Source organism: Carcharodon carcharias, chromosome 15 (genome assembly GCF_017639515.1).
Source record: "Carcharodon carcharias isolate sCarCar2 chromosome 15, sCarCar2.pri, whole genome shotgun sequence".
NCBI classification, from domain to species: domain Eukaryota; kingdom Metazoa; phylum Chordata; class Chondrichthyes; order Lamniformes; family Lamnidae; genus Carcharodon; species Carcharodon carcharias.
The window spans coordinates 97,205,030-97,217,481 of record NC_054481.1 but is presented as its reverse complement, the minus strand read 5'-3'; the positions used below and the strand labels follow the sequence as shown (position 1 = coordinate 97,217,481).

Genomic DNA, 12,452 nt, shown 5'->3' with positions numbered 1-12,452 from the left:
AAATGAAATGAGATTCACAGAAAAAAACACATTCACTTCCATTCACTCTCAGCCTTGGCTTATTTCATCAGTTTTAACTGTGTCTCTTTCAAGTTCTGGTTAGGGAATCCGTGATCGCATTCAATTTTCCTGCAATATGAGTGACTTTTAGGTGATATGGTGGGAGAAAGAAACTCCAACGGAATAATCTTGCATTCTGAATTTTGAATATCTCCACAAAGGTCAAAGTCCTTTAATAAGACTGTGGTCTCGTATAAGACTGTGGTCTCTCTTTATCCATTTCAAACATTTATCTCTACGTGTTTGAGAGCTAGTAATTAACCTCGGGTTACTTTATCTTCTGTGGAATACCGTTTCTGATGTTTGTTCAGTTTTTTGAAGAAGTACCCGATTGGTCTCTCTATACCTGATTCGCCCTCCTGCACAACAACAGCCCCTATCCAAGGTCACTAGCATCGATGGCTATTTTAAATGCTTGGTTAAAGTCTGAGGCTGCTAGCATTGGTGCATTTCTTAAAATGGCTTTTAGCTTCTCGAAAGCTGTCTGACATTTCTTGGTACGTACTACTTTTGCTTTTTTCTATAGTAGTTGTGTCAGCAGGGCAGCTACAGTGCTGAAGTTTGGGACGAACTTGTGGTAGAACTCACACATCCCTAAAAATCTCATGATTTCTCATTTTGTTGTGGGATGGAAAATTGTACTCCTGCTTGTCCCTTTGTAGCTCTGGCCAGTACCTGTCCTTGACCCACCACGTGTCCAAGGTAGGTCACCTGAGCCTTAGCGAACTCGCTCTTTTCAAGATTGACACTAGGTCAGCCAACTGTAAATTCTGGAAGAGGGCTTCCAGTTGTTCTAAGTGAGTTTCCCAGGGTCACTGTACACTAGGAGGTCATCTAGTACACTACAAAATTTGACAAGCTCGCCACTACCTGGTTCACCAGCCTTTGAAAGGTGGCTGGGGAATTTCTGAGTCCAAATGGCATGACAGGGCACTGGTATAATCCATCTGGAGTCATGAAGGCAGAGAATTCCTTTTCAAGGGCAGTCAAGGGAATCTGCCAGAATCCTTGAGTAAATCTGTCTTTGTAATGTAGGCCTCATTACCTACCCTAACTATGCAGTCTTCCCAGCGGAGGGTCGGGTAGGAATTGGCTCTGGTCACTGCATTAACCTTGCGATAGTCAATGTAGAGTCTTGTGGAGCCATCTGGCTTGGGCACGAGCACAACTTGGGAGCTGCATCTACTGCTGCTAGGCTCTATTAGCTGGTGCTCCAGCATGTAGATAATCTCCTCCCGGACCTGGGCCAGCTTTTCTGGACCTAAACAGTAGGGATGTTGCCTTATGGGAGGACCTCTCCCATATCCACATCATGGAGAATTAAAGTGGTGCAGCTTGGCTTGTCTCTACCGATGCTTTTAAATGCAGTGAGCAGCCTTGTCAGGTCTCCTTCCTACCTGTATTTGTTGGGTGAATATGCTATCCACTTTCACTAGAATTCTTGTTTGCTAGCTGGACAGTAGGGGATTCAATGTGGGCCTTACCCACATCTCCCTCCAATTCATCTTCACTGTTCTCCACTGTTGTTATTGGACAGACCGTTGCCCACTTGTCCCCTTCTCAGCTGTGATATTGTTTTATCATGTTGGCATGACACAGTCTTTGCTTTTGCCTGCAGTCTGGGGTGTGAATTAGATAGTTTACCTCCCCAAGTTTCTTTGCTATTCTGTATGGGCCACTCAACCAGGTTTTTAGGGGTTCATCCAGTATTGGCAGGAGCACTGGCATGTAATCTCCAGGTTGAGAGGTTCAAGCTCTGGATGTTTGTCTGCCTGTATTTTCATAGATGTTTGGGAGATTTTTAAGTGTTCTTGAGTTACATCATAGGCTCTCATGAGTCGCTTATGGAACACAGTTACGGAGTCTAACATGGAGACTTCCTCCTTCTGTTCTAAAAATCTCTCTTTGATTAGTTTCAGAGGACTTTGCACTTGGTGTCTGTGAACCAATTCAACCCAATTAAAACCGGTGGTCTCATTGGGTGAGCCTCTGGTAGCAAATAGATGAAAACCTAGTCCTTTATCCCAGTCATGGGGGTACTCATGGCAGTATGCCCTGATTATTGTTTTTAGGGTCTAGTGGTACCATTCTAGTGCCTCCTGCAACTGCAGGTGATTCGCTGAGGACTTCAACTTGGTCACACCCAGATTATCCATGACTTCCTGGAATATTTGTAACATGAAATCTGAGCCCTGATCTCAAAAGGCAGTCCATACCAGGTTAAGAATTGTGTTACTTTCACCACCACTATCTTGGCAGATATGGTTCTCTGGGAAATGGGTAGCCACATCCATGATGGTAAGGATATATTGGTAGCCCCCTTTTTTTTGGGCAGGGGCCCCACACAGTCCACTAGCGCCTTGCTGACTGATCCTTTAAAAGCCAACATGGGAATCATAGGTGCAGGTTTTATTGCAGGCTGAGGTTTTCACACAACCTTGCAGGTGTGGCAGTTTCTACAAAATCTTACTACATCCCGGTGGAGGTGTGGCCATTAAAAATGCAGGCTGATGCAGGCAGCCCAACATGCCTATCCATTGGAATTTTGTGTGCTAGCCTTAATATTTTCCCACGGTACCTCAGTGGCACCACTACCTGGTGGATCACTGTCTAATCCTTGTTTGCAAATCTGTGAAGGGAGTTCTCCACTTCCTCATCAGCGCCTCATTTTTAATGAAGTAGCATTCAGGGATTGTCTCTGCCTCAGCTTCAGTTTGGGCAGCCTGAGCTAACTTTTTTAACAGTGGGTCGGCTAGCTGAGCCACAACCTACTTATTAGCTCCTTATGGTCCTCTAGACTCCTGAAAAAATTCTCAGATAATTAGACAGAAGCTGCAGTGACACTCCAGCTTCCTCTGACAGAGTTTGTCTGTTCTTACACTTGGTTACCGCACAGTCAGGGAAAATGCCAGGCACTTTCTCCTGCAGCTGTCCTTTCTCCCTGACCTTGGTCAGTTTCTCTGAGACTACTGGGGATATTATCAATTTTGATCCCACCAGGTTATTTCCAAGGAGCAGGTCAACCTGTCCACAGGCAAACTGGGGGTGACTCCCACAGTCACTGGACCTGACACAAGGTTACATTCCAGGTGCACCTGGTATAAGGGGGTGGGCATGTACCCTCTTTCAATACCCATTACCAGCACCTTGGAACTTACTGTACTCTCTCGTGGAAAAGTCATGCCTTTTCCTAGCAGTAGAGTTTGGCTGGCCCCTATATCTCTCAATATCAATATAGTCGCCTTATTCTGGGGAAATGTGGCCACTGTCCCTTCTGATACAAATGCTTGTAACTCTCTAGGATTTTTTTAAACTCACACGCACTCAGTCATGCATTTACGGGGATTTGCTGCCACAGTCAGAGCCATAGCCTGATCTGCTCTGTTCTCTGACTCCCATTTCCTGCGTTGGTTTTGTGTGCCCCGACAAATCCCACAGGTTTTTCCCATAACCTGCAGGAATCAGCATCTACATGTCCTGCCTTGTGACATTTAAAACACAAAGGCTTCTTGGCATCATTCCTCTGCTCAGCACCATCCTTTCTGGTTTGAGTGAACAGGAGAACTTCAAATCTCTTCAGAGCTCCTTGTACACGAATAACAGCCTTCAGGTCAGGACACTGGAGTAAACATCATTCTTGGGCCTTGCAGGTTTCAGGCAGCCTTGCCTTACTTTGGGAATGGGAGTGCTCTCCACTGGAGGCAACTCCTCTGAGGAGGAAGAGAAGGCCAGAAGGTGGAGGAGGCCAGAAGTCCATATTCAGCCTCCAGGGGAGCCACCATTAGGAGGACAGGCATAAAGGACGCAGGGCCAACAGGAAGTGCAAGGCGGAAGGGGCCGCAGAAGACGCCACTATCCTGCTGCCAGGGTTTACAGGCAGCGAAGCAACTACCTCAGTATGCCTGAGGTGCAGTGCCAAAGAGGCTCCATCTCTCAAGGGAGACAGTGACCTCCATTTGTCAGATGATAGGCCCTGAGATCAGCTCCAACTGCGTGGGTGGACATCACATGCCAGTGGCATTGAAGGTCACAGTTGCCCTCAACTTCTATGCCTCCGGCTCTTTCCAAGGCTCTGTGGCTGATTTTGCAGAGTCTCCCAGTCATCTGTCCACAGTTGTGTCAAGCTGGTGACAGAAGCTCTGTTCAGGTGTGCATTGACTTTCGTTCACTATCGCTGGGACGAGGCCAGCCAGGCGGAGCGAGCCAGAGCAATTGCTAGGTTCCCCCATGTCCAGGGTGCAATAGATTGCACACATGTGGCCATCAAGGTCCCGGTGGGTGAGCCGGGTGCTTTCGTCAACAGGAAGGGATTCCACTCCATGAACATGCAGATGGTGTGTAACCATAGGATGCTGATTCTGCAAGTCTGTGCAAGGTACCCAGGCAGCTCCCATGACGCATACATCCTGAGACATTCCCAGGTGCCAAGGCTGTTCAGTGCTCCAGCCCGGCTGGATGGTTGGCTGCTGGGTGACAAGGACTTTCCCTCAAAAAGTGGCTCATGATGCCCCTCCACCATCCAAGGACAGAGGCTGAGCAGCGGTACAATAGGAGCCACACCTCCACAAGGGCTGTGGTAGAGAGAACCATTGGTCTTCTCAAGATGCACTTCTGATGCCTGGACCATTCAGGGGGTGCACTACAATATCCCCCAGAAATTCTTTCGCTGATAGTGGTTGCATGCTGTACTCTGCACAATCTGGCACTGGAAACGGGGGTGCAGTGGAGGAGGAAGATGGAGACTCAGATGCTCTGGCTGCACACGATGAGTTCAGTCGTGAGTCCGAGGACGAGCATGCTCAGGTGAACACTGAGGGGATAGACGCAGACCTAGGCAACTTCCAGGGAGGCAGGGACACCCAGGAGGCTTTAATGCAACAAACCTGCAGCTAGGCCACCACAGATGGACCTCCAACACATGCCATGGCTGCCGGCTCCATTCTTGATACCTGAGAGCAACATCTGCCTGTTTAGGAATATTAACTATGTGCCTTGTCAATTAAGCTCAATGACAAACAAGTCACTCGTAACATCATGGGTTCCCATACACCTTGTTCAGAACTAAAGCCTTTAATGTTTTCATCAAACAAAACAGAAAAGAAAGTTCATTCACAGGTGTTGAGCTGCACGCCGACTAATAATCAAATAATGCCGGGGCAACAGAAAACCACCAGTGAGAAGCCCATGGTGTACTTAAGGTACCTTATGCATATATTTTTGGGTGCTATATCTAGGTGCTCCCCCTTTGCTGGCACTGGCATTGGAGACAGGCTGCTCACTCTGTTGTCCTGTTGTCCTTGATGACCTTCGCATGCATCCTCTGGCCCATGGAGCCTGTAATGGCCCCGCCTGGGAGGGAGCGTCCATTGGCAAAGCTGGCATCTCCCCAGTCACCACAGCCTCATCGGATCCCACAGTCACTGGCAGAGAGGCGGAGGAGCTGCTGCCTGCATCCAGAGCACCCTGAGAGGAGCCCACAGATGACAGTCAGCTTGTGTGCCAACGTGAGGTCGCATCAGACCTCCCTGCTCACTATTGATGGATGGGCACCTAGCTGGGTTCCCCTCCCATCTCCCACACTGACACTGACCAGTTGAGGTCAATGCCGCTGTGAGGTCTGGCAGGTCCGAGCGCATCCCCAGGAAGCCCTGATTGTTCTCCTGGAGGAGCCTCTCCATGAGAGTCGCCACTCTCTCGAAGGTGGAAGCATTGCGCTCGGCCATGAGGGTCAATGCATTGCTGATGCTCCGCACGGACTCCACCATCACGGAGACCATGGCACGCATTGCCTCATGTATCTCCGCCAGATCCTCCCGCAGACCCTGCTGGACTTCCAGCATCTGCTGCCTCAGAGATAACTCCAGAGGCATATCATCAGCCACCGAGCATGTTCCTGGTCCCCTGCAGTTCTCTGACTGCCAGTGCCATGGGCACTCTCTGTCTCCGCCTGCACCTCAATGAGTGTGATGTGCCCTCACCACTGTGCCCCGGGATACTAGCCGATGATCTTATCCCCACCGAGGTACTGGCACCTGCGCTGGTGCCTGTCTGACCAACATAGTGTGACGCTGGTGCGTGTAACTCTGCAGGGCCCTCAGGTGTCAGTGGCAGGCCCTTTTCCTCCTCGGTCCTGGCATGCTCAGGTGAGGCTGAAAGGAAGACCAAGGGCACTTGATTAGTTGAAGTCGTGACACTGTTAATATGCATGCCGGGCCCCCGGATCAGGATGCGTTCCTCCTTCCATAATCAATGGGCATCCCATGTTGGATGCTGAATTCACTAAACAGTCAACAGTGGAATGATTGCAATGACTGACATTGTGACCTCAGTGCATGGCATTCTTACCTCCCACTGGCACCCCAACCTCACCACTGCCAGTTGACCTGGGCGCATGGCACCTCTCCATCTCAAAAGCCTCCTGCTCATATCTGGTGAGAGTGAGCAATTGTGCCTGCCCTCCGCCAGTCCGCTCAACGTTATTGTGTGTGGTCTTCTCTTGAAAAGGAGAGAGGAGCATTGATTAGTCCACCCTGTACCTGGATTACCATTGCAGCCCTGCCACCCCCATCTGAGTGAAACATTGCAGAGCTCATGTGAATCGTGACCCTGGAACCGCCGTACACTCAATCTAAGCAGCCAGGGCTGACCCCCTTGCCCAGATGCTGCCCCCATCACATTTGCCACTCCCACTGTATCACCTTCCAAAGCAAGGAAGCACTACCTCCTAGAACACCAAGGACAGCAGATGGGTGGCTGCTCCACCACCTGGAAGTTCCCCTCCCATTCAGTTATGATCCTGACTTTGAAATGTTTCGACGTTTCAGCACTGTGTCCCCAAAACAGTGCTATGGGTGTAAGGGAACCACATGCAGCGGATACAGAAGCCAGCTCAGCACCAGCGTCAGGGTCAACTAGGCATAGGCAATAAATGCTGGCCCACCCAGCGAAGGCCACATGCCATGAATGATTTCAATGCAGTAACTACGTTCAGAGTTGGAGGGGCAGGGGGGAGGGGGGAGGGCAGCACCAAGGGGTCAAACTAACTGCTGTACTAAGTGACCCATGCCAACACGGTACTCACCCTTCCTGATAGCAAAAGGTCGTTGAAGCACTTCTAGCACTAAACAAGCCCTTCAATTAATGGCTGGCGAACAGATCCACCAAAATATCATAATGGCGCATGGTGTCATTTTACGCGCTGACGTGCGGACTATGCCATTCACATAGGGAGGTGGTTGAGGTGTAGGGGGTGATGGAGGAGTGAACCAGGGTGAACCGGAGGGAACAATCCCTGCGGAATGCTGCCGGGGGCGGGGGTGAAGGGAAGATGTGTTTGGTGGTGGCATCATGCTGGAGTTGGCAGAAATGGCGGAGGATGATCCTTTGAACACGCAGGCTGGTGGGTGATAAGTAAGGACAAGGGGGACCCTATCATGGTTCTGGGAGGGAGAGGAAGGTGTGAAGGCAGATGTGCGGGAGATGGGCCGGACACGGTTGAGGGCCCTGTCAACCACCGTTGGTGGAAAACCTCAGTTAAGGAAGAAGGAAGACATGTCAGAGGAACTGTTTTTGAAAGTGGCATCATCAAAACAGATGCGATGGAGGCCACTATCCATTGATTTTTAAACACTTTTGATTGTTTTTATGTTTTCAATTTAGACAAATGCTGAGAATAGCAGTTCTGGGGTCAAATTGTTTAGTCGGGGGTTTATGGTCTTTTGTACCGGATGAGATGCATTTTGATTTATTCATTCATGGGATGTGGGCATCACTAGCTAGGCCAGCATTTATTGTCATCCCTCATTGCCCTTGCGAAGGTGGTGGTGAACTGGACATGAGAAACCAAGTTGCTGTTCATTGCCAGCATTTTGCTCCTCTTCTCATCACACACAAAGTTAGTAATTCCTACAAATTGTCCAATGCTGTCAAATAAGAATTTGGAAAATACATTGTTTAATGGGTAATTAAATCTTCCATTCGCAACACAATCGTGACTTACCTTAATGAACACGTATACAAATTATGCTACAGTACCCATAATTTTCTAATGATCTGTAAAGGAGGGAAAACCATTTTACTTATCTTTTAAAAATCACCCCGCCTCCATCTCCTAATTCATATGTATGTTTGTATATGTTCATGATTCTTGCCTCCATGCAGCTGGTGTAAAACCCAACAGCTGCTGAACCCGACCGTTTCGCTGAAATCACAATTTTCTGGAGACGTCTGTTGATGAGCCTAGCATGATGTAAATTGGCTTGTTGACAGGAGCAGGTCTATTCAGGGCCTATTCCCTCTCCTGCCCATGGAAAAATGGCACAAGGTGGAAATGGAGGTGGGATTTCTGTGCCACTCTAAAGCCATTTTGTTTCCATTCTTCATTCCTCCTTCATTCTGGCCCAATTGGTAATAGGAAGATTCTGGCCAAGGTATCTTGCTACTTGGTACACAACTATGACATAGGCCTGGATCTTCATCCTCGAAGTGGGAGTCAGGGAAAATTCCCAGCTTGGCCTGCGTGGCTGAGGAGAAAATGCCCCAAAAGCAGGATCTTCAGTGCTGGGGCTGTGCAGGCTGGAGTCAGGCCAGCCAACCCGAGAAAAAGTTTGGAGGCAGCCACAAGGGCTGCCAGATGTGGAGCCAGGCTGTTTGAAAGGCCTGCCTCGGTGCCATGGGACTTTGTCCTAATTAAAATAAAAGCACAAAGGGCCGCCAGCCCTAGCCCCTCACAGTGCACCACCCCCCCCCCCCCCCCCCCCCCATCGCATCCTCTAAACACTACCCGTGCTCCATCCATGCTACCTCATGCCCCCTACCTGCTCCCATGGACCTTCATGCCCCCATACCAAGCTCTGTTCTTCTGCCCATTCCCTATGGCCCCTCATGCCCCCTATGCCATGCTCTGCCATTCCACTCACTTCCTATGTCCCCTTATTGTGCACGTTTGGCTGACAGCCCAGACAACCATTAGAGTACTAAAACACCTGTGCCCCAAAGAATGTTTTATTCTTTGATTGACAGCTCAGGCTCTCTGATCTCTGAATCAATTTCACAATGTTTATTTCCACAAGGTTCAGTGGTTTTTGTTACAGATACTTTAAAGAGTCTGGCACTTTTATTGCCTTTGAGTGAAAAAAATGTTTTCAACACAAGAGAAAGTTATAAATGAATTACTTTCTTTAAAGCTTTTTTCACACATGCCACAATATACCACAGGGTTCATAGGTTCTAGACAGTGTGTAGTGAGTCAATAGGCATGGAAGTGCCATAGCTTGACATTGAGGCTTGAGGTTCCATAGGGGGCCGGTTGTGGGCAAAACTTGGCATAAAGGACATGAGGAGAACCTTTTAAACTTACAAGATGAGGATCCAAGTCTCCCCAGAGGGGCTGTGAACCACGGCTCTTTAAAAACCTGGCCCAACTCTTAGAAAATTGAATTGCAGAGAAGCAGGAGATGTCTTTTTCCGCAATAGAGCACCCAGGGTGGGAGTGCTGGATTCAGGCCTCTGACAGAAACCAGTCTGCACTCTTTAAAGGCACTCCCGAAAATCAGACGGCGCAGAAATGGGTTCGGGAATCCCAGAATCAGGACCCGCTGAGTCATGTTGTCTCGGTGAAAATTCAGGCCATACTATCGAAAAAAAGATTTAATTGGTCTACAGCTGGAGGTCTCCATGCTGTACTCCAGGCCTGACTCCAGTCTGCACAGCCCCCAGCACTGAAGGTCCTGCCTTTGGGTCACTTTCTCCTCAGGCAGGCAGGCCAAGCTGGGAATTTTCCCTGACTCCCACCTCGATGATGAAGATACAGGTTGGCAGACAGAAAACAAAGAGTACGTATAAATGGGTCTTTTTCCGGATGGCAGGCAGTGGGGTATTACAGGGATCGGTGCTGGGACCCCAGCTATTCATAATCTATATATTAATGATTTAGATGAGGGAACTAAATGTAATATCTCCAAATTTGCAGATGACACAAAGCTGGGTGGGAGGGTGAGCTGTGAGGAGGTTGCAGAGATGCTTCAGTGTGATTTGGACAAGCTGAGTGAGTGGGCAAATGCATGACAGATGCAGTATAATGTGGATAAATATGAGGTTATCCACTTTGGTAGCAAAAACAAGAAGGGAGAATATTATCTGAATGGCTACAAATTGGGAGAGGGGAATGTGCAATGAGACCTGGGTGTCCTCGTACACCAGTCACTGAAGGTAAGCATGCAGGTGCAGCAGGTGGTAAAGAAGGCTAATGGTATGTTGGCCTTCATAGCCAGAGGATTCGAGTACAGGAACAGGGATGCCTTGCTACAATTGTACAGGGACTTGGTGAGACCACACCTGAAATATTGTGTGTAGTTTTGGTCTTCTTATCTGAGGAAGGATGTACTTGCTATAGAGGGAGTACAGCAAAGGTTTACTGGACTGATTCCTGGGATGGCGGGACTAACATATGAGGAGAGATTGAGTCGGTTAGGATTATATTTGCTGGAGTTCAAAAAAATGAGGGGGGACCTCATAGAAACCTATAAAATTCTAACAGGACTAGACAGGGTATTTGCAGGAAGGATGTTCCCAATGGTGGGGGAGTCCAGAACCAGGGGTCACAGTCTGAGGATACAGTATAGACCATTTAGAACTGAAATGAGGAAAAATTTCGTCACCCAGAGAGTAGTGAGCCTGTGGAATTCGCTACCACAGAAAGTAGTTGAGGCCAAAATATTGTATGTTTTAAGGAAGGAGTTAGATATAGCTCCCGGGGCAAAAGGGATCAAAGGATATGGGGAAAAAGCGGGAGCAGGCTATAAAGTTGGATGATCAGCTATGATCATAATGAATGGTGGAGCAGGCTCGAAGGGCCGAATGGCCTACTCCTCCTATTTTCTGTGTATGTTTCTACGTACCTGCAAGGTTAACAATATTCAGCAGAAAGCTTGTAAAATGCTTTTAAACAACAGTCTTCTCTGTTGAATTGATTTTGTTATTCCACTACACTTTGTTGGAATGATATTCCATCTGACTTATTCCTACCTTTCTCATTTTAACTTGTGCCCTATGATTTTTGAGAGCTATAGTGCTGTAGTAAATTTGAATGAGGTGGGAGCAGGGCTTTTTAATTTAATATTGATGCTAATTATGATGTCTCTTTGCTAATATGAAGTGTTTCATTCAAAGTCATGAACATGAGCTCTCAAGGTAATTGGCAAATTTCAATTCAACTTGCAGCAAGTAAAACCTGGAAGAAAATTTGTGCTGTACTTTGTATGTTAGTCCTAAAGCGTACATTTAAGCCTTTGTTAAGTCCGGACCTAACTATGCTAATGCTCTGCTGGCTGGGCTGCCACCACGATCTCTCTGTAAACTGGAGCTTGTCCAAATTCTGGTTGCGAACGTCTTAACTTGAACCAGGTCACATTCACTCATTATCTCTGTGCTCACTGACCAACATTAACTCCCGATTCCAGCAACACTTTGATATTAAAATTCTCATTCTTGTTTTCAAATGCCCACATAGCCTGTCCACACCCATTCCAACCACCCCCCACCGCCAACTCTCTGTGAACCCCTCTGGCTCTAAATCTGGAACTAGATCTGTCCAAGATCTCTACGTTCCTGTAATTCATTCCTCTTGCACATCCCATTTTTTCTTTGCTCCACCATTGGCCATGTCATCAGCTGCATAATTGATGGCCCTTGAAAAGTTGTCAAAAAGCCCATCACACATTCTTTCCATTGGCCTAGTAATGGGCAGCAATTCTGAGGTGCTGTACAGTGTGAAATCCTAAAGCACTCATATCAAATGCTCCAGGTGCTAACACAGGCTTTAACTTGGACATGAATTAACACCTTTCTCCAATAACACCAAGAGGAATTTGAGTACAAGTGCATTAACTATGTAGACAAGTCTCATGTACCATAGTTGCTCTCCTGATTTTTGTTTACTTTAATTGTTCTCTCAATCTCCTTAAAAACATCAAAAATGCACTACATTGTTTAAATCCCTAAATTAATGTACTGTTCAATGTGTTTCACCTTTTCATTGAAAAACAAGAATATAAATTAAGTAATTGAATTGCAAAACAACTTGGCCAGATTTTCAATGCAGGGTCAGGAAAATGACACCTGGATGAATTCCAGATTCTGACCACATACCTGAGTTTCTTGCAATGCTATTTTTAAATTAGCCTGAAGGCGGGCTCGATGCCCAAATAGTGATGCCCTGAGCCTGCAGGAGGTGGCAACTACCAGCATAGTCAACAGCAGAGGCAGGCGGCAGCCATGTTGGGTGCTGCTACCACCTACCTCCTACACTGAGTCCTAACTCAGTAGCCCTTTGAAAATCCAGCCCCATAACTAATTTCTTAATTTCTGAATTTATTTTTGAAGATTATATGTTC

At 47.6% G+C, this 12,452-nt stretch overlaps 1 protein-coding gene across 1 annotated transcript in view; it reads left to right on the top strand.

Moving 5' to 3' along the window:
* Positions 1–12,452, top strand: part of disp3 (dispatched RND transporter family member 3) — a 753,445-nt gene that overhangs the window by 561,704 nt on the left and 179,289 nt on the right. The window contains exon 13 of the mRNA XM_041207440.1: positions 6,647–6,677. Coding sequence (XP_041063374.1) covers positions 6,647–6,677 — 31 coding nt within the window. The remainder of the gene's footprint in view (positions 1–6,646; positions 6,678–12,452) is intronic.